The sequence below is a fragment of the Corythoichthys intestinalis genome, chromosome 10 (assembly GCF_030265065.1).
Source record: "Corythoichthys intestinalis isolate RoL2023-P3 chromosome 10, ASM3026506v1, whole genome shotgun sequence".
NCBI lineage: Eukaryota > Metazoa > Chordata > Actinopteri > Syngnathiformes > Syngnathidae > Corythoichthys > Corythoichthys intestinalis.
In genome coordinates this window covers 14,198,618-14,223,972 of record NC_080404.1, presented here as the reverse complement: position 1 = coordinate 14,223,972, position 25,355 = coordinate 14,198,618, and the positions used below count along the sequence as shown (strand labels likewise).

The 25,355-nt window shown below is 38.5% G+C and overlaps 1 protein-coding gene across 1 annotated transcript; it reads left to right on the top strand.

The window, feature by feature from the left end:
- The first annotated feature begins 1,071 nt into the window (after positions 1-1,071).
- Positions 1,072-25,110, top strand: ppp1r21 (protein phosphatase 1, regulatory subunit 21). The gene is made up of 22 exons (XM_057847292.1): positions 1,072-1,745; positions 3,649-3,717; positions 4,804-4,950; positions 5,737-5,838; positions 5,918-6,082; positions 6,180-6,238; positions 6,319-6,413; positions 8,348-8,400; positions 8,539-8,688; positions 8,778-8,879; positions 8,972-9,060; positions 9,137-9,273; positions 9,419-9,511; positions 11,521-11,648; positions 12,095-12,244; positions 12,433-12,525; positions 13,510-13,743; positions 17,296-17,331; positions 17,430-17,546; positions 17,955-18,053; positions 18,127-18,255; positions 23,859-25,110. Exons 1-22 carry the CDS (start codon positions 1,686-1,688, stop codon positions 23,886-23,888), a joined length of 2,337 nt encoding a protein of 778 aa, XP_057703275.1. The 5' UTR covers positions 1,072-1,685; the 3' UTR covers positions 23,889-25,110.
- The last annotated feature ends 245 nt before the right edge of the window (positions 25,111-25,355 follow it).

The window sequence follows — 25,355 nt, the reverse complement described above, 5'->3', positions numbered from 1 at the left end:
CCGCGCCAAGTTAGAGGAGAAAGAGGACGAGGAGGAGATCTTGGCTGAGCTCGCCAGGGAGCTAGCCGGACCCGCCGACGAACGACGGCTACCTGGACAGAAAGGTCCAGGCCAAGCTGGAGCTTGCCCGGCAGGAAAACATGGAGATCGCCATGCAGCTCGAGGGATGTGACCCACTCTCCATGATGTTCGACGTCCTGGTCGAGCTGGTGGACAGGGGAGAGCTGGATACGGGAGAGCTGGGCTGTCCTCAACCGGCCATCTCACCCCATGACCTATAGTGACATCGGAATTCAATAAATAATAAGTTGTGATTGTATGTAGAATTTATTTGAATATTGTTTATAGTTGATTCCGCATGCCTTTCTCAAGTATTACGTTTCTGATGTGAAAATGGAGTCATTTATAAGCTTTTGAAAACTGTGTCAAATTTGCACTAAATTAAAAAAAAGTTGCTATTTTGGGCAAAAATTCATATGATATATTAAATATTGCTATTGATCCTGAAAATATAGGTGATTCTCTCTGCATTTGGTGATTTTTTGTGCCTCTAGTGTAAAATCTGAAAATGTTATAGCCATTTTAGGTTTTGCTATACTTCTATGAAAAAATAATTAATTGGGATTTTATAAGGGAACGACTTTGAATTTTTTGATGCCGTTGCTCATGGAGACTCATACTGTATATGCCTAAGGTAGGTGTCTGTTTTGGTTTTAAGTTGGTAGCAGCTTTGGTTTTGAAAGTATTTGAATTTGGAAGTTCTTGAAAATAGGCCCCCTACGGATCGGCCCTGTGCCCCGTGTCATGTCAATATATTATGAAGTCTATGCTGTATCCTTAGCAAGGTTAACAACCACTGCATTAATGTATGAGTAAATAGAAACTATTTTTGTATTATTATTTCAGTCATACTTACTCTATTTTTGGTGGTGTTCTTGAAATTTTTGGTAGGTTGGAAAACACTAGATTATGACATTACCGCAATAAAATCTAAAATCTATTTATGTATGTTTCCCCTTATACATCCAACCGCTAGAGAGCGCACTATGAACAGTCACTTAACAGTTTTGTGTTTCCTTATTTGAACTCTGACCTCTGAGCTTGTCACTGGTCGGATTGCCCAGGAGTAACAATAAAAATCAAAGTAATGCAGATAATGACTAACTTGACAGGGCTTTGTTTACTAATGTAACAACAGCTACTCTTCATATTTGATGGTATTCATGGACGATATTCCGACGGATACCTCCGCAATGGCTTTATTTATGTGCTTTTTGCTTTCACTGGAACGTGTTATGCTAATTTGCTAACGAGTTAGCCCGCTACGTGCTGACATCGCCTATAATGCTAACTTCAACCCATCGACGTGAAGTTCCAATAGCATCCGCATTTGTACCATTGCGTAAAACTGATGACCACCGAGGTTTGGATTGTCCGGAAACAATGGCGCTACTCCTTTCCTTTCTTGTTTTCACGGACAGCCAATTTTTGATTGTTACGCTACAAGCAGCTCTCAAGAACCTCATAATTGGAGTCTTGCTAATCTGAGCTAGCCAGCGTTTTCACTCGGACGCCCTTCCGAGTGAAGATTGAAGTTCATTAAAAAGTTCATTGGACATTACTTCGAATCCAGACGAGGGTAATTTCGCTCGTGTTTTCAGGACGTGAAAAAGTTTCGAGTAAATATGGCTAATGTCACGGATCTGCAGACAAAATACAGCAGGCTGGCACAGGAGTACTCCAAGGTAAATCCACTTTTTTTCCATTTATCATCCGATATCCCATGTAGTTTCATGCTCATTTTAGTGATGCTGATATGTTGTTTTATATTCTTACCATGTGTAAGCAATGTAAAAACAAGTGAATTATTTCTACATCAGCACCAAGATGATTATATTTCTAATGTTTAAAATTTAGTTGTCGTTCTAAGCCTATTTAGTAAAATTAGTTAAAAAAAAAAAAAAAAAAGATTTCGTTCGAATATAAGTGCGACACGTGAAGGTAAACCCATTATTGCTTCTCAGTAAGTGTAGCGATTAGATTTGAATGTTATGTATTGAAGCCATTATTTCCATTAGTGCGCAACTTAAATGTGTTTATTATTTTGGGGTACTTAATGTGGTTATATGCAATTGCCCTTTCAAATGACTTGCTTTTGCCTCATGATCTAGGCGTGTGCTGGTATGATAATCTGACCGTATGATAACCTTAAGCCAAAATATCACGGTTTCATGGTATCACGGTATCGCAATTACATCTCTAAAATGTGTTAGAGATCTCTGGGTTTAAAAAAAAAAAACAACTATTCCATTGGATAGGATTTTTATTTTTCAAAACATGTTGGCAAATGGGAACATAAGTATAATGTTAAGTTGAAATAAAACAAAAAATCAAAATAAAATTAAAATAAATGTAGTCCTTTAGGTGAGCCTAAACCCAAAGCCACATTATTACCACTAGAACAAACATAATTGAATTAATTTCCATAAAAAGCATGTGTGTATGACTCATGTTTATCATGTTTACATCAACACACTCCCTTTCCTAACACAGTTGCCAGAGAGGAAAAAAAAACACATTTTATCACTGATAGACACACTAAACACGCTGGAGTTAACGCTCGTAGCTGGTGGGAAACCTTCATGAAATGACAGTGTTTACTAATCTTTAATTTTGTATAAATGTGAAATCATATTGGAGGTATTGCCTTGTCAGCAGCCACCCTCCACAAACATGTTTCACATGTCGGTTGGCCATCCTCGTCTAAGCCGTGGCCGTCTTTAACTTTTCTTTAGCCGAAGTATTCCCACCCCAACGATTTTGTTTTCTTCGATGGGGGAAAAAGTTCAGGAGTTTCACCTCCTCCAGCCATCGTGTAACACAGCTGACTCACTGACACTGAGCAACAACCGGTGGTGGAGGGTTGAGCCTTACATCTGCAAGCGAGGGATTTCTCAATGCATTTTTTGGACATAAAAAATAGCTAATACCTTAGGGATCGTTTGCGGTTTTAAAACCTTGATGTTCAATACCATGGTATATCTTCAAACTGGTAATCGGCACATGTCTAGTCTCATCATTGTTCAGTTCTTCAAAACTGAAATAACATGATTGTTCAAGTGCACCCATGGATGAGACTTGTGAGCATATACATATTCTCAGTACCATTGATGTGTCCTCTGTAATTAAACATCAGCATTCCATGATTAAAAAATAATTGCTACAACTCACTGGTAATTAGGGTATAATAAGTGTTTTCCCTTGCCACATTTAGACTCATATAATGAACACAATGTCATGTGGTTATTTGCTTTTGAAATTTCAAATGTTCAAATTGTTTTCTAAATGGTGCTAGCAATAATTTTTTCCTCTTTATGGGTCCTACACGCCCTTTCTTCCCATGTCAGCTGACAGCACGGCCATTGGCCAGTGTGTGTTGTTTCCTGTTTGACTGATCTCTCTGTGAACCACTATCACACTGAGGAAGTGCTGACTATGTAGTTGTCCTCCACATGCAGTTACAATAGTATTTTATAAATTTTGCTTACTGCTGGAACAATGTGTACAAAAAATGTAATCCAGTTCATTTGGACTTAACAACTGCTGTTTTAATGCATGTGTATGCCACTATTGTGTATATTTTCACAGCTGCGTGCCCAGAACCAGGTGCTGAAGAAGGCAGTTGTCGATGAGCAGGCCACCTCAACTTCCCTCAAAGTAAAAAGCCATCTCAAAGATAAAACACATGGCCCTATTGCATACTTACTACCACGGTCCTGTAGCAATTGCAGTGCCCAAATGAAGTCCCTTTTACACAGTGAGCCTACAAAGTGACCCAGCCTTTTTTAGAGGCACAGTGTGGTCATGGATAAGCAAATTTAGGCCTTTGGGGGTAATCAAAATCATCAGATGTGGAATCACAGATGTGTGTGACACTCAAGATCCACTTTTCACTGCAGCTGCTGACTTGATATTTAGTGTGCAACGATTAATCGGTTAGCTCGAGTATTCGATTAGAAAAAAAGATTCGAATTAAATTTTGCTGCTTCGAGTATTCGTTTAATTAAAGTGGCGTTGTAATGGTTTGTTTTTGAAAGTGTTTGCATTTAGTTTTATTGATTTGGGGATGGCGTGGCTCAGTGGTAGAGTAGTTGTCCCCCAACCCAGAGGTTGTGGGTTCGATTCCCTGCCCTGATGAACTCGCCTAAGTATCCTTGAGCAAGATACTGAACCCCACAGCGCCTTTGAGCGCCTTGAATGGTGGAAAAGCGCTATACAAGTATAACACCATTTGGGTGGATACACTGCCTACTAGTCTCCCCCATTTTACATGGCCGGATCCAGGTGCTCCCTGTTAAGACCAACATAAGCTAGGTTTTTGTTTGAGCTCGTTTTTATGTCTGAACCATTTGTTAAGAGCGTTGTTTAAAAAAAAAAAAAAACTTATTATTTCATAGCATTTAAGTTAGCGGACTTTTGCTATGTAAGTTAGCCAATTTTTCTTTTGTTGTACATAGATCTTTTTTTTTTTTTTTTATACCGTTTGAGGCTCAGTTCAGGTATTTCAATTTTTTTATGTTCTGTATCCGATTACTCGATTATTCGAACCAACTCGTTCATCGATTAATCGACTACTAAAATAATCGATAGCTGCAGCCCTAATTGATAAAAATTCACATGTAATTTTTAATTCTCTCCCAGTGATTTGGCCTGAACTCTGTGAAAGAGGCTAGTGATTTTCTGGTAATCCAAATGTTTGCTACAACAATATTCCTATTTCACTGCTTTGTACTCCATGTTCAGGAGCAGGTGAAGCAGAGGGATCAGAGCCTGAGGAAACAGGAGCAGGAGATGGACAGCCTAAGCTTTCGGAACCAGCAGCTGGCCAAGAGGGTGGAGCTGCTTCAAGAAGAGCTGACTGCTTGTGAAACTAAGGGCAAAAAGGCAAAGGTGTGATCAATAAGATGGAAATGGAAACTGATACATTGCTCATCCCTTGTATTAGCTGTAGTCCCAATCCTGTTGCTTGTAATTCAATATTAAAAGTACCGGTAACTAAAATGCTGTAAGAAGCCACAAGCCAAAATGCCACCAAAATGAAATGAAGGCTAGAATACAAGTAATAGACGGTAATCTTTAGATGCTGTGCAACTAAAGGCCCTTGGGAGTTATGACTAATATAGCAATGATATATAGGCGGAGTTTCACTTTTGGGGGGTGGGGATGGGAAAGACATGTTTATGACCCCAAAACGCAGTGTCAGCAATAAAACTAACTTACAAGATACAGTACATGCTCGGTTAGTACGGTTGAGGTCTTTAAGATCCTAGTCACATTATCAGAAAAATAATTTTGACCCCTTATGAAATACTTTGTTTGATTCTTGTTCATTTGATTCATTTTTGTTGTTTGCTTTATTGATTTACAACTTTTAGAGACAACATTTTACCGGCTAGGTCTTTATTTTAAATTTATATAGGATAGTCAAATATATGCAATGACTTTTTTGGGCAATTAGGGGGGTGCACTGCCCCGCCTGCCTACCCTCAATATCCGTGTAAGGAATGATATCAGATCAATTTGACTGAAAGCATAATAAGTAACAATTATAATAACCATGCTGCTGTGAATGTGTGATAGTAAACTAACATTAAGCATATATGTCTTTAATTGTATAACATATTTCAGCAATTGGATGGTCATGATTAAACACCATTGTTTTTTCCCAATCTTTAGAATAAAGGAGATTCGCCTTCACACCACGGTGTGCGGACACAAAGTGTTTTTGATGAGGATCTGCAGAAAAAGATAGAAGAAAATGAAAGGCTTCACATTCAAGTAGTGTACAATTATTATTATTTTTTAATTTGAAGTCAAGGATGTCGAACATTTTGTTTTTCTCCTGCATGCAATTTAGTTTTACGAGGCAGATGAGCTCCACAAGAAGCAGGAAGCTGAGATGAGGGCACAACTAGAAGAGTTGGAGAGGGACTCGCAACATCACCAGGCTATTGTGGATGGACTCACCATCAAGTACACAGAAATCATTGAAAGGCTGCAGAGTGACAAGGCACGATTGGAGGTGAGGTTGAGACAGAACGAAAAGGCTAGACTCAGGTGATTCCTCATTCAATTATGAACTGACTTGATTGCAATTTTGTCCTCTCTTCTTTTGTAAGGTTAAAACACAGACTCTGGAGAAAGAGGGAAAAGTTTGCCGATTGAGAACAGAGGAATGGTAAGTTTTTTTGGTTTTTAATTGCCTTAATCAAGGATTTAAAGCTCGGTCCTGGCTGATTTATTTATTTTTGTTTCTAGTCAACAGCAATTAAGACGATGCCAGTCAGAACTCAACAGGCAATTGAAACAAAGCAGCAGCGTCATCCAGGAAAAAGTGCCGTTTCATGACACCAGTAAGTGTTTGCTTCTGAAAAAGGAAACTAAATAACCATTATTGTTTTTTTTATCATTAATGTGAAATATATATAATTATTTGCATAAAAATGCTTTTACAGCAGTGGTGCACCAAGGCAATGTGTGGAAGAAAATTACAGGAAATATAAAATAACACGACGGGGCTAAAAACATTAAGTGCAGGGAAAATGTAACTCACCATATGCTGAATCAACATTTTTTTTAACAGCGGCCTCCTAAAACTTGACTGCAAATATCCTTGGTCGCATGGAAAATGTGTTATCTCCAATCGTGAAAATTTTCTTGGCTTTAACAAAAAAGTTCACCACAAGATATGATGCTCTCAATGTATTCGCTTTTGTTGCCTCCTTTGGTAGCTTTTAGCGACATATTATGTAGCTTGGACTTTATTGTAGGCTCCTTTTCTGGCTATACATGTGGCCTTTTCACTGTAAAAAAAGCTGTGCAAAGATGTTGCTGCCCGCAGCACACAGTCAACAGCAACTTACATTACTGTTTACATTGACTGCCGCCGGGCTGCAAACACTCCAGTAAGGGCGGCCAACCACTAGAGGGCAATGTACACACATCTTTGCTCAGATTAATATAGCTGCGTCAAGAGGCACAGGCCAGATTGCGGTTGTTAACAAATTTTTCACTAGTTCACTGCGGCCCGGTAGCAAATGCGCCACGGACCGGTACCGGTTCCCGGCCCGGTGGTTGCGGATCACTGCTTTACAGGGCAAGTGACTATTTGTGCTAATTAAAAAAAGTAATAAGCATAACCACATTAAGAACTGGTGTCCACATATGTGGACATTACTTTTTTGTCAAGTGTGGCCTACATAACCCAAAACTTTAAGTGGGCCCCAGGTCTAAACTGTAATTATAAATTTGTATGATAACTAATCATTACTGTATTTATATTATTTTTTATATATTTTTGTATACATAAGTAACATTATAAAATGTTAATCAAAACTAAACACGGTCCCCAATAACGCTCTAAAGTTTTTTTCCCCGCCCAGTACTTAACTCATCGCCTGCCTTGACAAGGATAGAAGTCTAATTTATGTAAACTGGCAGGATTGGCTGTGAATTAGTGCTGCAACGATTAATCGATTAACTCGAGTATTCGATTAGAAAAAAATAGTTGAATTAAATTTTATTGCTTCGAGTATTTGTTTAATTAAAGTGGCATTGTAATAGTGTATTTTGAAAGTGTTTGCATTTAGTTTTTGATTAGGGTGGATACACTGCCCTTTGGTCTGCCTCATTTCACATGGCTGAATCCAACTGCTCCCTGTTAAGACCAACATACCTTTTTGTCTGAGCTAATGTTTATTAATGCATTCATAATTTCGTTTATAGATATATTTAGCTGTTTTTTGTGGGAATATGTGTTTGAACCTTTTGTTAACAGCATTGTAAAAAAAGTGTTAGCATTTATTAGCATTTAAGCTAGCGGACATTTGCTAAGTCAGTTAGCCAATTGTTCTTCTGTTGTACATCAATCATTTTTAAAATAAATTCTATACCATTTGAGGCTCAGCTCAGGTATTTTAATTTTCCATTTTCCTTATCCGATTGCTCGATTATTCGAACTAACTAGTTCATCGATTAATCGACTACTAAAATAATCGATAGCTGCAACCCTACTGTGAATGCTCACGTTTTAAGTGCCATTCGTTGCCAGCCTCTCCTACTCAAAATGGATTGGACGTCTAGCCCTGTTAATGACAGCCAATGAGTTCAATCAGTGCCCTAAAAAAGTTTAAACCCTAAATACAAAACAATGTTTTTGTGACATGACAATGTATTGTTTTTATGCTCATATGCTAGTTAATTGCATATCATTTAATCCCATCAGAATTTAATATGATGACGAGAAATATTTCCCTCATTGAAGTGTCTTGTCCCTCCAACCTTCCAGAATTTAGTGATTACAACTGTCTAAATGTGCCAGCACACAATCGAAGACATCAGGTGGGTGTTAAAAGGACATTCTCATCTGTAGTGCACCATTTATTATTTTAAGTTTGCCTCTCAAATATCAAAAGGTGTAGGTTTGAACATTTGTACCCACTGTAATTTAAATGAACAAAATCTTATATTACTATTCAGCTTAAAGCCAGGGATGTGGCTGGCCAAGCCTTGAGCTTCATTCAAGACCTGGTGGCTGGTCTTCTGAACTTCCATTCATACACTGAGCAGAGAGTCCACATCTATCCCCTGGACTCTTCTATTGAACCCATTTCTCCTTTGAATCAGAAGGTTAGTAAAACAGCAAGAACAAAAATTATACGCTTGATGTCATGTGAGTATTAATCTGAACGGGCATTAAGTAAAAACTTTCCCTCCAGTTTTCTCAGTATCTGCACGAGAATGCGGTATATGTGCGCCCTCTGGAGGACAGCTTTTTGCAGTTACACCAAAGTATCACTGAAGACACAGTCACTGTGCTGGTGAGACATTCTTTGACAAAGACATCGTGATACATAGGTCTTGTAAATTTATGTCCAGCCAAAATCAATTTTGTGTTGTTGTTGAATTTCAGGAGACTGTAGATAAACTGAAGAATTTCAGTGACAATTTCTCCTCTTATACCAATTTTTTACAAAAGCTTCTCCCTTATCAACTAAAAAGGTCAGCAGTGTTCTTGCATCTAAGTGATGTGGGTACAAAGTAGAGGGTTCTTATTTTAATGGTATTTTCCTCCCAGCCTAGAGGAGGAGTGCCAGACACCACTTTGTACTACTGCTCTTGCAGCAAAGAACCAGGAGCTGCAGAATGATGTGAAGAGAGTCACTGCAGTGTTTGACAAACTACAGAGCTACATTAACCTACTGACTTTACCTAGTAGGTTAATTTGAATTATTCAAATCTGTTTTTTGACTTTGTCTGATTATTCTTGAATCCTGCTAATAAATTCTAGGTAGCGTGGGCAATTTGTCACAGAAGATAATTTTTTAAAAATGTTTACATATTGTGTCTTTTGTGTTAGGTGTACGTCCGGATGGTATGCCACAAAGTAGCAACTCCGCAGTCTTCACTCAGCTGTCGGCATGCTTACACAGTCTTAATGATGCTGTTAAAGGTAAGCAGTCATTTTCTTTCTGCTACAACAAGTAACAGTCAACAAGTAGCTTGAAAATATACCTCAACATTCAGAAATAGATCATGTAAAACCTGCTCATTCAATGTATTTGAGCTGTTTTTAGTTTAGGGAGTCCGCATATTTATGGAACAATTGAGTATTACGAACATCAAAATTAATGGCGGACAATCTGGGATGCTCGGATTTGACTGGCTACAATCAGTGTTGTTTTTGGCAGGAATTTTAATTTCCGGCTTCGTCTTTTGTTGAGATCGACCGATATGGGTTTTTCAGGACCGATACCGATTGTGAATAGTTAGAGGAGCCAATAGCTGATTTTTGAAGCCGATATTCATTTGCAGTTAAATGTAAAAATTGGCGTAAAAAAAAATGGAATAAAACACTGAACTTTATTGATCATACCTATTAATCTTAGTAATATTTTAGTCATTTCAAAATGTGTTAGTTTTAGTTGACGAAAACTCGTTTTAGACTTAGCCGCTTGAGATTTGTAGTACAGGTATTTTCTCCACCAAGTGTGTGGCCACAGCCGCCACACTTGTCTCTCATGGGGACATTACAGTTAAAATCCGACCATGAGTCTTCGTGCTTGTAGCCACCATTGTTGTTGATAGATCATCTGCACTGCCTCAGGGGAGGGTGGGGGCGTGCGCAAGTCACACGAATGATGGCTCGGAAGCAGGCTAACTGACTACAGCTCCAAAAAAATACTAGTTGCACAAATATTAAATGTCACCCATTGTGAATATATGATGGGTACGATGGTGCATTTTCGTGTCGTTGTCGTCTCGTCAGACGTAAATTGGCAATCTTTTCGTCACATTAGAGTAATCGAAGACGCGCTTTCAGCTCGTCATTGTGACGTCATCATCATGAAAAAAATGTTCGATAACGAAATGTTTTCGTTGTTGTCGTCGTTGACGAAAACAACACGGCATTTAACCAATCAGAGGACAGGGTGAATACTAGTACAGTAGGCAGGAGAAAGAGACATGGATGCAGCTGAGCCAAAATAACCCACTTTTAAATTATTTTTTTCATGTTGGCCATTCGGACTAAAGGCCGATACCTTCAAATTTCCAAATATCGGGGCCTCTAGTCTTTTGGACGAAAATGCTTATTTGTCTTAGTTATATTTTAGTAATTTCAAAGTGTGTTAGTTTCCGTCTATTTTTTGTCGATGAATACTCAAAAAGTTATTGTCTACTTTTAGTCAATGAATTCAAGAGGGCATGAAAGTGGTTGGTGTGACCACAGAAGATCCAAAGGACAGGTTTAGATGGTGGCAACTGATTCGCTGTGGCGACCCCTGAATGGAAATGCTGAAAGGAAAGAAGACGAAGACTCAAAATGTTTTTCTCTGTAGAAATGTAACTGTTTTAGTCTTTAAAAAACAACAACAACAAAAAACAATTTCGAATGTACATTGAAAGACAAGGGAAGGTGCAGCATGTCATTGAGTGACACGGCCAAATGCTAATATGCAAATGTCACGCATCGTGAACATGTGACAGAGACTGTACTGTTTTCGTCACGTCTAATCTCCTTCGACGAAAACTGGCAATCGTCTTTAGCTCATCATTGTTACGTCATCGTCATGAAAACGTTCGTCAACAAAATATTTTTGTTGTCCTCATCGTCAGTGAAAACAACATTGGCTAAAACAGCACTGGCATTTAAAATGTCTCACCACTTATGATGGCTACTTTTGTAAAACAATGCCTTTTGTTTGTGTTATCTCTTCTGTTACAGATTAGAAAACAAATTGTTTTATTCAATTAAAAAAAACATTCTTTCTCTAGCAGGCACATCATAAACGTGTTGGCTTTCCCTTTAAACACAGGCGGAGACTTTTTATGTCTGGAAAATTTTTGATTTAAACACCTCTTTTACGTGTCCTTGAGCTGCATTAGTTTCAAAATGATTAAAATTGTCGCAATCCTTTTTTGCTGTACTTTTCTTCTTTGTGTATTTTGGTGTGCAAATAGAAATGTCAAAGCACTACAACCAGAAAGCAAGCTTGGAGCAGGAGCTCCCAACAGCCTCACAAAAACTCTTCACCACCACAGAGTGTCTGCTAGGCTCCCTTGGCTCACTGACCAACAGCACTGGCAAGGTACGGTCAATAGGGGGCGATCAGCAGCCAGTGTCATGATTCATCTGAACCCACACACACACACAGCATTAAACCTTGTGATGCACACTTGAGATTTGTCAGCAGTGGTATCATGGTGCTAAATTTCTACTATAGGGCTCAGGTGGCAAGCAGTTGAATAAAATACGTTACTGTCAAAATCACATTTTTACAGCTGCTCCCCAGGTATACAGTAGTGACTGATAAATGATTTCTCTTTCTGAATAAAAATAATGGGAGGTCCAGTGCTGTGGCTTGGAACACACACTGATACAGGATCTGTGAATCTGTGATGTAGCATTTTTTTCAGGGGGAATCCTAACTTTACAGGCATTTTACCCATTTTACATTTTACCCATCACTGTTTAATTTTAGTTTAAGAGGTGAAAGGTTTAATTGTATGATACTTATTATCTGTTTTTTGGCAGATTGCTACATTCTTTAGTAACAATTTGGATTTCTTCACGTCATCGGCGTACAGTCCCAGAGGGAGCACAGCATCTCTTAACCCTTTACAAGCTGAGACTATGCTCTCAAATAAAAAGAAAGCAGCTTCTTACATTGACATTCTTCAAAAGGTAGGCAATCCCTGAGCTGTGAGAGCACTATATGAGGCAATTCGTTGGACAGAACACTCGTCCAATTAAGTAAGTTTTAACATATTTATAGTGTCATTTGCAGAGGTATGATATACAACCATTTTGAAAGTTGTACTGAAAATACTATGTTATCGTTTTGTGTTCCTTAAACCTTTGTTCCTTTTTAGCCAAGGCCAGAGTCCATTCCCTATAGGGAGGCGCTTTCCAATCGCCAGGTACTCACTAGTTCGACTGAGAGTAGAGAAGGTCTTACTCAACAGGTATGTTGTTGTTTCCTCTGTGGGTCACTATCAATAAGTGTTGCATGTGGTCACGTTAATGTGATAGTGTAAGCGTGTCAAATTATGCTTCTACTGAGTGTTGCAAAGGATACAACAAAATGGCATGAAACTTTAAAACCCAAAATTATTTGGTGAGCTTTGCCAAAATAGTATAAGTGATTACCGTATTTTCACGACCATAAGGCGCACCTAAAAGTAAAAAAAAAAAATTCTGCAAAATGGACGGTGCGCTTGACAATGTGATGAGCTCATTGTTTGGATGGAGTACCAAAATGTGTCCGAGCAGTTTTTGAAAAGGCGGACGTACTGTAAGTGATGGCAGCATGAGAACCTTAAAGGGAGAAGGTTGCATCCCCCTAGTAGTTATAAAGTTTTGAGTGTTTGCGCTAGGCTGTTCAATTCGAATAAAGAAGATGAGGACTTTGCTGGATTTTTGGATGGATGAGGATTGATGTGAGTACTTTGTTAAATTCTCTAATAAAGTACAATTGAACTCAGTTTTGCTACTGCTGCCTTTAAAAAAATGAATAAAAATAACGCTAGCGTGCATGCTCGCGTATGTTTTTCATGCACCCAATAATGCGGTGCACCTTGTGTGTGTGTGTGTGTGTTAAAAAATATCACCTGAAAATGAGCTTGCACCTTTTATGCGGTGCACCCTATGGTGGCAAAAATACGGTATATAGCACTTTTCATGCACAGAAAATGCAACATAAAGTGGCCAATGTCATTGGTTTGCTGGTCTGCACGTATTCTGATTTGGGTCTGCATTTCGGTAAACATCTTTCAAAATAAATCCGAAAGCAAACTTTAAGTCACGTTTCGACTACCGTAGTGATTTTCAATCATTAAATTTTCATTGCATCGCAATGTTTTTTAAAAGTTTTATTTATTATAATTGCTGTACTTGCACCGTTTAACGGCTGTCACCCTGGTTTTCTGGTCCCCGCTTGCCACTTGCAGGTGCAACAGAGTCAGGAAAAGATTGCACGTCTAGAGCAAGAAAAAGAACACTGGCTCTTGGAAGCTCAGCTGGGTAAAGTGCGGCTGGAAAAGGAGAACCAGCGTATTTCAGACCTGGAAGCGCAGCTCGCTATGGCCCTCGGGGCAGGTCAGAACGCGAGGACTAGTACACTGACACAGAACCACGAGGAAGTAGAGGCATCTGCAGCCAAGGAAACTATGTGCACCAGCCTGGTACAGTCACTTCTTACTTTTATCTTGGATGAGAAAATGCATTTCCGTGGCCAAAGTGTCTCATTTCCTGTGACAATTATCATTGTCTGTTCTTGTTGCTCACATGCTCTTTTTGTATGGTAAAACTGTACTGAGACAGCACAATACAAGTAGTCCCCGGGTTACGACGTACCAGACTTATGTGACTTCACGATGCCTGATTCTCGTTTTTTTTTTTTTTTTTTTTTTTTTTTTTTTTTTTTTTTTTTAAATGTTGACTTTTGTTTTGTGATGCATGCTTTTATTTTGGTGCAGAAGGCATAGAGCAGGTAGTACTTCCGCACGCGATCGCATGTCCACACGGGCCCACCCCACACACACACGCACACCGAGAGCAGCCGAGTGAGAGAGGTGACAGCCTGCATGCACATTTGTTGCTTGTGAAGCATCCAGAGGCGACAGCTGTATATAACCCCTTTTGGACTGTCTATTGCGCGTTTTCAATAACGGTTGAATACTTGGAGCGAGTTTATGTGATTGTTTTTGATGATGTGAGGACGCTAACTGATCCATGGTAATCGTTTTTATTGCTCTATCAGCAGCTACTTGTAAACACAAATTTGAATTGCTATTATTGAAGATGAGACTGATTAAATTTCATTTTGTTTTAGTTTCATTCTGCAAGTGTTGATGTCATGAGCAGCTGAATAAAGTCAGCAAACCACACGGACGTCTGACATCGTCATTTCGGAGCTTCGCTCACTGTCTGTCTTGGACTTAGCTCCAAAGTCTTGGCAAGGACAGTACAATGACGCATAATACATGTTTTTGGATATATATATCCTAGTCCTTCTCAAAAAATTAGCATATTGTGATAAAGTTCATTATTTTCTGTAATGTACTGATAAACATTAGACTTTCATATATTTTGTATTCATTACACACAACTGAAGTAGTTCAAGCCTTTTATTGTTTTAATATTGATGATTTTGGCAAAAAAGTCAAGAAAAACCAAAAATCCATATCTCAAAAAATTAGCATATTTCATCCGACCAATACAAAAAAAGTGTTTTTAATACAAAAAAGTCAACCTTCAATTAATTATATCAGCTATGCACTCAGTACTTGGTCAGGAATCCTTTTGCAGAAGTGACTGTTTCAATGCGGCGTGGCATGGAGGCAATCAGCCTGTGGCACTGCTGAGGTATAATGGAGGCGCTGGATGCTTCGATAACGGCCTTAAGCTCATCCACAGTGTTGGGTCTGGTGTTTCTCAACTTCCTATTCACAATATCACACAGATTCTCTATGAGGTTCAGGTCAGGAGAGTTGGCAGGCCAATTGAGCACAGTAATGCCATGGTCAGTAAACCATTAACCAATGGTCTTGGCACTATGACCAGGTGCCAGGTCGTGCTGAAAAATTAAATCTTCATCTCTATAAAGCTTTTCGGCAGACGGAAGAATGAAGTGCTCCGAAATCTCCTGATAGCTAGCTGCATTGACCCTGCCCTTGATAAAACACAGTAGACCAACACCAGCAGCTGACATTGCACCCCAGACCATCACTGACTGTGGGTACTTGACACTGGACTTGAGGCATTTTGGCATTTCTTTCTCTCCAGTTTTCCTCCAAACTCTGGCACCATGATTTCGAATTACATGCAAAATTTGCTTTCATCTGAAAAATGTACTTTGGACCACTGAGCAAATGTACTGTGCTGCTTCTCTGTAGCCCAGGTGAGGCGCTTCTGCCGCTGTTTCAGGTTCAAAATGCGCCACCTGTAGCCCATTTCCAGCACACGCCTGTGCATGCTGGCTCAGGATGTTTCTACTCCAGACTCAGTCCACTGTTTCTGCAGGTCCCCCAAGGTCTGGAATCGGCCCTTCACCACAATCTTTCTCAGGGTGCGGTCACCTGTTCTGGTTGTGCAGCGTTTCCTGCCATACTTTTTCCTTCCCACAGACCTCCCACTGAGGTGCCTTGATACAGCACTGTGGGAACAGCCTATTCGCTCAGAAATTTCTTTCTGTGTCTTAGCCTCTTGCTTGAGGGTGTCAATGATGGCCTTCTGGACAGCAGTCAGGTCGCCAGTCTTGCCCATGATTGCGGTTTTGAGTAATGAACAAGGCTCTGAGTTTTTAATAGCCTCAGGAATCTTGGCAGGGGTTTTGAGTTAATTCGTTGATTCAGATGATTAGGTTAGTACCTTCTGTAGAGTACAGTAACTTTTCATGATATGCTAATTTTTTGAGATAGGAATTTTTTTTGTTTCTTGACTTTTTTGCCAAAATCCTCAATATTAAAACCAATAAAAGGCTTGAACTACTTCAGTTGTGTGTAATGAATCTAAAATATATGCAAGTCTAATGTTTATCAGTACATTACAGAAAATAATGAGCTTTCTCACAATATGCTAATTTTTTGAGAAGGACCAGTATATTTTTAATTTAGAGGGTGTTTAGAGGTATTTAAAGGGTTAATTCTGATTCACGCGAAAATCCGGGTTACGTTGCCAGCGCAGGAATGTAACATAAACATAATGTTCATAAACCAGGGACTACCTGTAGTAGAATGCAACTGTAGAGGTTCACAGGTAGTTCATGGTTCACAATGTAGAACCTTGTCACAGATTACTTGAAAAAGTACTTCAATTACTGTGTATGCCTAAAAAAAGTAATCTACTTACTTTACTGGTTACTTTATTATCAAAGTAAGTTACTTTAAAAGTACCAAAAAGTCAAAGTACCAATTACCAATTTTCCTTCCTTTCCTCCCTCAACATAAGAATGGGGACAGCTCAGCATTGTTGCTAGTAGGGATCTTTTTCAATTATTGCTCAGAAAGAGGGCGAGTCAACAGTACTCAACTGACACATTTCCTCAGTAATATATCACCCGACAAACTTTTTTAGCTCACTCCCACTTATTGGTGCTTTTTCAGTAAAATCCAGCTTTATCTGTTTGCATGGCAGGGGGGCTGAAGTAACTGTAGAACTGCTGGCTGTCTTGTTACCTGTAGGCTTTGCTTTGAGTGGTATCGCGCTGTGCTGTGATTCCAAGTGTTTCCTTAAAAAGCGTTTTTAGCGGTCGACATTGTTTTTGCAAAGCACTGAGATATTTTTGTTATCTTTACTGGACAAAAATGTGAAGTAATGGCTGTATTTGCAGTGAATGAATGCAGCCGTTTGTGGTATCTCTCCTGCTTCTTTCATTGTTCGCGTCGTGACGAGGTTTGTAGGCTAAAATTTGGCATATGACGTTACTCCCAAGAGAAACATTTTCGATACAAAATTGTCTTCGTAAATGACTACAAAATTCTTCATTCTACAAACATTATAAGGCAATAACAAAATAGTAATGCATAGACACTAAGGAGACTAACTTTAATCAGATTACTGGTTTGGGAAAATGAACACGTTAGATTGCTCATTACTGAAAGAAAGTAATCAGATTAAAATAACGCGTTAATCCGTAGCGCGTGAGTGACAACACTGCTGGTCAGGTTGTGTATGTTTTTTTTTTTTTTTTTATTGTTGCAGTAAATAACTGTGTTTATGTCTGTTCTCTCTAGGTTGGCATGTTGTGTACCGTGCCAGCAGCTGAGCATGTGAGTGGCCATGCATTTATATGAAAAGGTTCAAAGCAGCAATATTCTCCATGGATAAATTGACTGTAACATTGCAGGATGTTGCGTGTGGTTTGCAGGTGGGAGATGAAGAATCCAGGGAGCAGTTGATAAAAACTCACTACATGACAAGAGTAAGAGAGCTCACAACTCAGCTCCAGGTGTCAGACAGCAAAGCAGTCCACTTCCACTCTGAGGTGAAGCCTTCAATTGAAAGTCTAGGAAGAACAACTTTAATGCTATTGAGAAAATAAGATGGCACTCTAAATAATCTTAGCAGTGATTCACCTGTCATATATTCCAATTTGTGTCGTTTTTGTAAATACATGGTCTATAAATAGGGCGAGCATGGACATATGCAATTTTTCGTTATACTGAGAAAATTGGTTGGAATTTTAATATGTCCCAGCGTGACCAACTCATCGGCGATTTGGATCGCTACAGTAGGAATAGAACATATCTTTTTTTTCTGTTGTAGAAGTTGCTAGATAGACTATCCCTTCTTCAAAACATAATTTGCTTTTATTAATGGCTTATTTTCATGTTTTAAAAAGCATGCAGAATGAATTAATAAATAAAAATGTTGTAAACTTTTATCTTTCTAGTGTCGCGCTTTGGCCAAGAGATTAGCCATTGCCGAGAAATCGCGAGACGCTGGACGCGATGAGATGAAACGGGCCAGTCAGAACATCACACACCTGCAGGTATGTTGATTCACCAGCAAAAGAACAACAGCTCTAACTGCCTTTGATTGAAATTGTGTCTTGTGTCACACAGGATGAACTGAGCACGACCAAAAGGAGCTATGAAGACCAACTCAGCATGATGAGTGACCATTTGTGTAGTATGAACGAGACGCTGAGCAAACAGAGAGAGGAAATCGATACACTCAAACTGGGAAACAAGGTATTCTGATGACCCCTCTATGTTTTTAATATTTGAAACAGTAGGAATATGACTTCCAGTCAGAGCAGGCCCTACTCAATGGGACACCTTATGCAAGATTTTTATGGCGTCCCTCTCCATGAACAAGTTACCTAGGCTTGAAAATGAAATCAAATAGATTTGATTTTATGATTGCCGTTTATCAGAATTATATGAGTGTGAAAATGATATGATATGAATCAATATATTTAAAATATAAAATAAGATTTTATTTTGTGGGGATATTTTTTAAATTTAGAATAGTGCTGTCAAATTTATCACGTTAACGGGCAGTAATTAATTTTTTAAATTAATCACATTGACGTATTAACGGAATGACCTGCTCATGCATTGCCTCAAACGGATTACAACGATGCCGTTTTTTGCACATTGAGAGCTAAGAGGCATAGAAAGCCTAGTGAACACAAGCGTTCATTGGACCGCGCCGTTTATTGGCATAAGCTTTGGCAACTCCTCCACAACAAACATAAGTATCATTTAGTGAAAGCACAAAAAAATAATATTCCTATCTCTCCAAAAAAAATAATGTTCACAAAAACAATGCAAAGAGAACTGGCATTCCCAATCAAAATAGTTATGCAAAATACACATAAAACTTACTCAGACCTTTGTCAAACTCTATTCAAACATTTCATTTAGCTCAACAAATGCAGTGGATGGCAATATTTAGTCACAATATACAAACTATCAGAGGTCTCGTACGTTGTGAAGCAAGCACTCAAATGAACATGAAATACAACGGATGGACCAGTAAGCAGGGAACTACGGCGTCAGTCGAGGGACAAAACACACTCTTTGGCTTGATTTCTAAGTAATTTAAAACTCTCCATTGACACCTTGTGGTGTATTTCAATCACTACCTTACGTAGTTAAAGACACTGTGGAAGAACGGCAGGGAGCCTGTGTGACATCACCGCTCGGCGACGTCAACAATGGCGAGCTACTAGTTTATTTTTTGATTGAAAATTTTAAAAAATTTATTAAAATGAAAACATTAAGAAGGGGTTTAATATAAAATTACTATAACTTGTACTAACATTTATCTTTTAAGAACAAGTCTTTCTATCCATGGATCCCTTTGACAGAAAGAATGTTAGTAATGTTAATGCCATCTTGTGGATTTATTGTTATGATTAACAAATACAGTACTTATATACAGTATGTTGAATGTATATATCCGTCTTGTGTCTTTCCACTCCAACAATATTTTACAGAGATGGTTTGAATTGCAATAAATAAAGATTAATTAATTTTAAGCTGTGATTAACTCGAATAAAAATTTTAATCGTGTTACTCTACTGTGCAGGTATAATATACAATGTGTTTTTATTTTCGGAGTTAATTTGTTCCAAACCTAACACACAAGTGTTGTTACAATGAAATTTGGAAAGAAGCATTAAACTGTACTTCAGTATGGTACAGGTGATTGCTAAAGTATGAAGTACAGTAATAGTAATTAGAGGTGTGCGAAATTTCCGATTCTTAGATTATTTACGATTCAGCAGCGGAAGATTCGAGAACGATTCACTAACATCCAAAATTTTGATTATTGAAATAGGCCAAGTAAAGCGGCACTAAAACACAGTCAGCGTGGTCTTCGGGACGCAGTGCGAAACGGACTGAGAGTTAACATCATGCTCAACTCACGGCTCTGGCTCAACTCATGCCGCTAGATAAAAAAAAACAATAATACCTGACTGCAGCCAACAGCCACTACAAAGTACGCCCACTTAATGCTACGGTAGATATCACATGTATATAGAACTAGATGCGAAACGACAGACTAGTCGGCGTTAGCAGCACATGTATAGAAAACTAGATGCGAAATGACAGACTCGCCGGCATTAGTAAACAGCCGCCATCTTAAAGTAGTAGAATTCTCTGGAAGGCTGTTGTAGCGAACCATCCGAGCGTACCTAATTAACTTTGTGTCTATCTTTAAATGATGAAACAGTTTTGAAATTTTCACATGTTGAAAGTAGGCAGGAGGGAAACTGGAAAAACGGGAGCAATTTTAACAACTTTAACGGTTGATTCACAACATTAAATTAATTGAATGTAGTTTAAAGCCGCTGACACAGAATTCGGGACTTCGACACTTTGAACTGTTAACTTGATACTGAAACAATAGTTTATTTAAGCCTGAGATGATTTTTGTACAATTTTTGTAACTATTGTACGAAACATTAGAAGCACCTGGTGGGGGGGGGTGCATCAATAATCGATTTATAATCGAATCGCCAGTGACGTTTAGTTATTCTCGCGATGTGATTGGCCGAAGAGTTGAAATACATACCTAGAGCCATGCTCCCCTGTAAAATGCCTGTTTTAAAAGTGTGACGGTTGTTCTTGAGTGCCGTAGAAATGCGCCGCTTTAAAGTGCATGTTGAAAAAAGGCATATGATGGAAAACACTCAGGTGACTTGAAGTTCCGCTCTGAGACCCCCAATTTGTCCAACTTTCAAAATTGTGCAATATGCATGTGTGATACATCGTTGGAAAGCTTAAGAAAATCTCAATTTTCTGGGGGAAGAAAAATATTGAACAGAAGGGCATTTACATTTTTTTCTTTTTTTTTTTTTTTAAACTTTGAAACCTTATCTGGAGGTGAGAGCACGCGAGAGCAGAATTACAGACGCCATGACTTTAACGAGATATTATCGTGGACTTACCTTGTTTCGATCCAAAAACTCCATGTAGCATGTATCATCGAGTGTCAAGACACAGATGTGAATGACCACAGCTGGATTTTGGGGGATTTTATGGGTGAAACATGGTGATATAACAAGGGTCGCCATGCAGAAATCGCAGACATCAAGAAGTGGTCGAGATTTTCTTTTTGATTTATTTACCCTTTTAAACTTTTTTGGTTCAATTTTTCTTTGTTTGGATCGATTATTTATCATCTAACATATCAGAGAAAATGCGACGGAAAAAAAAAAATACAATTAAGCGATAGTTTTGAGGTAGATATACGTGACTTTTTTACAGACATCATTTTTTTCATTAGGACGTCAGAGTTTAAAAGTTTAAATTATGCGAGTGAATAATTTTTTAAGGTTTTTTTTTTGTTTGTTTGTTTTTAAACGAAATATTAGACATCAATTATTTATACTAAGCTAAAAATGACAGACATTTTGAATAATAAATATAATTAATTACCTTTGTGTTATGGCTGGGTTGAAACAAAAGCGGTTGCGTAGCGTCTGTAAACGGGGGTTTCCAGGGTAAAACGGACAAATTAAAAATAGTTTGGGGGCTTAATGCGCCATGAATCTGCTATGGCAGCATATAGACATATTGTTCTATCAAACACAACAGTTCTTTTGGCTTAAAATACAGCAGTTTCTTTTAAAGAGGAGTCCAAGAGCAGAAACTGCTTTTTCAGTCTTGTCTGTGTTTTCCGCCATATGTAAAGCGATTGATGATACCACACACAGACATGATTATTAACAATTAAATGGGAAAGTTAAAAAAGAGCAAATGTGTGCGCACACCTGTCACTCAGACATTAAATATCAGGGCCGTCACTGTCCATCTCTAAAACTAGTTTTAAAAAAAAAAAAAAAAAATCTGATTTATTCGCTGGCTTTTAACCCTGCATCAGACTCAACTGTTTTAATGTTTTATGGTTTGTTAATTTATGTTTTTTTTGTTGTTGTTGGTTTTTTTTTTTTTTTGCTTGCTTGCTTGTGATATCAGTACTGATGTTGTATGTCCCTTTCTTTAAATAACGAAAATGTTCCTCACATAAGTCGTCCATTATTGAAACAATAGAAAAATCAACCCGAACACGTTTGCTGGATTTGAGGAAGGTGAGAAGTCACGCTTGTCCCACTCGGACGCTCTCAGTTGCGACCTCAAAGCGTTCCAAGTGAATGTAAATAACAAAGATGGTTGATAGTGACAATGAGTTGGTTTTTGTTTTGTTTTGACCATTTAAAGACATTTTGACCTCCAGCAAAGCCTTTTCATAAGCGATCGAAAAGTGGAGGAAAAATTACGGTTGAGATAAATTGCACACACTGTAACTGCCTTCTTTAGTTACATCCTTGCTGTAAGGCAATATAAAAAATATATAAAGCTAATTTATTGTATGAGGAAAAAATACATGGCGCCTTAAACTTAATTAACTTCATTATTATGTCATCAATACATAGTATTGAGCGGCATTTTGTCGAGTGACGTTAGATTAAAGCAACTTGTGAAGTGGTACTTTTTTTTTCCCCCCGACTTCGCGACTAGGATCTCCCAGTTCGGGTGGCGTTCCATTTATATTTTTCCTGGTTGGAGGTTGGAAAAGTCCGACTTCCCACATTCCCCGAATGCTACACGAGCGTTGTTGTGACGTCATCAGCAGTCGCAGACGTCCCGAGCGGATAGTGCACCTACAATGGCGCCATTTTGACGAGGAAGAGGCGAATGAAAAATATGACTGCGGCCACGACACTTAGCCAAGTGCAGTAATGCACGCACTCTATTACACAAATCACACATTTCTGGTTTTAAAGCACCAATGTCAAAAGAAAAGCACGTGACTATGTATGGACAGTATGAATGCAAATGAATGTGTCTGTCAGGCAGAACAACCCCGCGGGCCGTACATTTGACATCATGTGACAATTTCAACTTTTAAACCAATCGAGCTGGCTATGCTGCCAATCTGATATTAAAAAAATTAAAATCCAAAGACTGAGTGAGAAGTGTCAAGTGTCTCTGGAGGTTAAGTTATGTTTTTAACCTGTGAACCATGACATTGTAAAGAATCTGCCAGTTACACGGTAGACATGGAGGTCAGTTGTCGAAGTGTGCTTAAGTTACTACATGGTCTGATGGTTAACACACCTGCTGGCAGCATCTGAAAAAGACATTAGGTCCGGATTGAAGAGGTCTGTTGTGTAGTGTGCGTGCGTGTGTGTGTTTGTATCTAATGTGTGTGTGTGTGTTCTGGGTTGCTTGAGAGCACGTTGCTTACTGGCAAGACAGCACACGTGGGTCATGTGAAGGTGCTGGGTTTCTCCAGGACTGAAACTAGACCCAGCACGTTTCTAGACTTTCGAAAGAATGTGAAGTAAATTTGAAGCCCTTAAAATGATATAAATTTTCCATTCCTCTCGATTCAGTGTGTGATATACAGTATATAAGTGATGAAGTAAAAAGTCATTTGGGGTTAGTATGTACATTTGAAATGATTATAGATCAAATGTATTTGACACAGCTGTTCTAATAGGCTTTATAAATATGTAGCAAAAACCTGATTTGAATTGCTGCTTGCCTCTTTGCGAAGAGAACAAGCACAATAGCATTATTAAAAACAAGCTTTACTTTTTGTTCTGGTCGTATTCCCCCCTAATTTGATTAATAATAATTAATAATTTCATATATATTCTATATATTAGTTCAATCTTGATATACATTTTTTCTCGATCTGACGATGTGTCTGGGCCTTTTCTGAAAATCTGACAAGTACAAGCTTTAAATTTATCTTGAACGGTGTGTGTGTGTGTATGTGGAATGATAAATAGCCTAAACTGACTTTTGTTGTCTTTAAATATTTTCTGCAGGCAAATTCAAAAAAGAACAAAAGTCGCTAGCTGCACATGTTTGAAAAACACTGCCTTCAGTTGGGATGATGAGCACCTTGAAGTCACTATGGAGCCACCTCACACCCCACCCTCTGTGTCAACCCGATACCATGAGCACCATACCACCAAACCCGTATCTCAAGAAAAGCATCCAAATCCTCCACACTTTATGAACACTGTGGCATTACAAACTCTCAATACTGACTGAAGAGGCCTTTTTCATCCTGATGACAGTATCACAAATTGTGCCGGAAGCTGCTTGACCTTTGGCCAAAGCAGGATAGGAGAGGAACTGCTTGTTCTAAATGGACCACAGGAAGTGGATAAAGTTTGCTGACTTGAAGACCAAGGCCTATTGCTCAATCAGCTTTTCCCCCTGTTTTGTGTGTGAAAAGGAAAAACAAAACTGTTGTTGCTGCTTATTGAACACAAAATGTCAGTGAGGCTGTTTTTACATGCACCTATTGCTTCACGCCTTTATTGTATAACCCTTCTAACTTGCATAATCTAAGAAGGGCTTTCAATGATCAACCAACAGCTAAACACTTGAATCCATCAATTATTCTGGACAGTTCTCTTAAGAGGACAAAAAATGTAGACTTAAAACCACTGACTGATTAACTGTTTACATGGAAGAAAAAGTCTACGCACGACAATTTGAAGCTTGAAATGCATACCCTTTGAGTGTGTGGTCTTTCTTTGCAACAGTAGTTATTTTTGTTCCCTAAAGTACCAAAATAGTTGTGGATTTGCCTTCCTTTTTGGATGTTGCAGCTTCAATACGTATTGGGATTTGCAATTCTTTTTAACCGTACATTTATTATGTATATTGAAATATGATTTGTTTCTAATGTTAAATACAAACATACAGTATATAAAAAGTATCCATTCCTCTACCTACAAACATTTCTTATAAAATGTGAAATCTGTACCTACTTATTTTGGGTGTGTCTCATAAAGTTTGTATAATGTGATTCATAGATTGCTTGGACTCTTGAACTGTTGCTTAGACAAGTTGGTTCGTGCAGTGTGAAATTTGCAGCTGCAGTTAAGTTTTGGCTTGTTGTGACATGAGGTAAGTCAAGGAATCCTCAAGTTGGTTGGCTCACCAGTCTTCTTTTGGGTGACGGGATTTGCCAACTTTCTTTGAAGGAAAGGACTGTTCTAGTGTACTCACGGTGTAACATTCTCAAAAGCTCACAATGTGTGAGAATCCGAATAAAGAACTATTTGTCTTTAGAATGAAATGCCTTTACTTCTTCATGCATTATCTGCATTTGGTTTTCTAGCCAAAGTCCCGCCCTGACCACTGGGAAATAAGGCGGCACCATTTAACTTGACATGAGAACAATTTCAAGATTATTATTCAATGGCGTCACTTTCTTTGGCAAAAATATGATATGTTAATCTGGTTTTTGCTGGGCCTTTACATCCTCTTTTTACACGACTCATAAAGTGAATCACTTTAAAATTTAC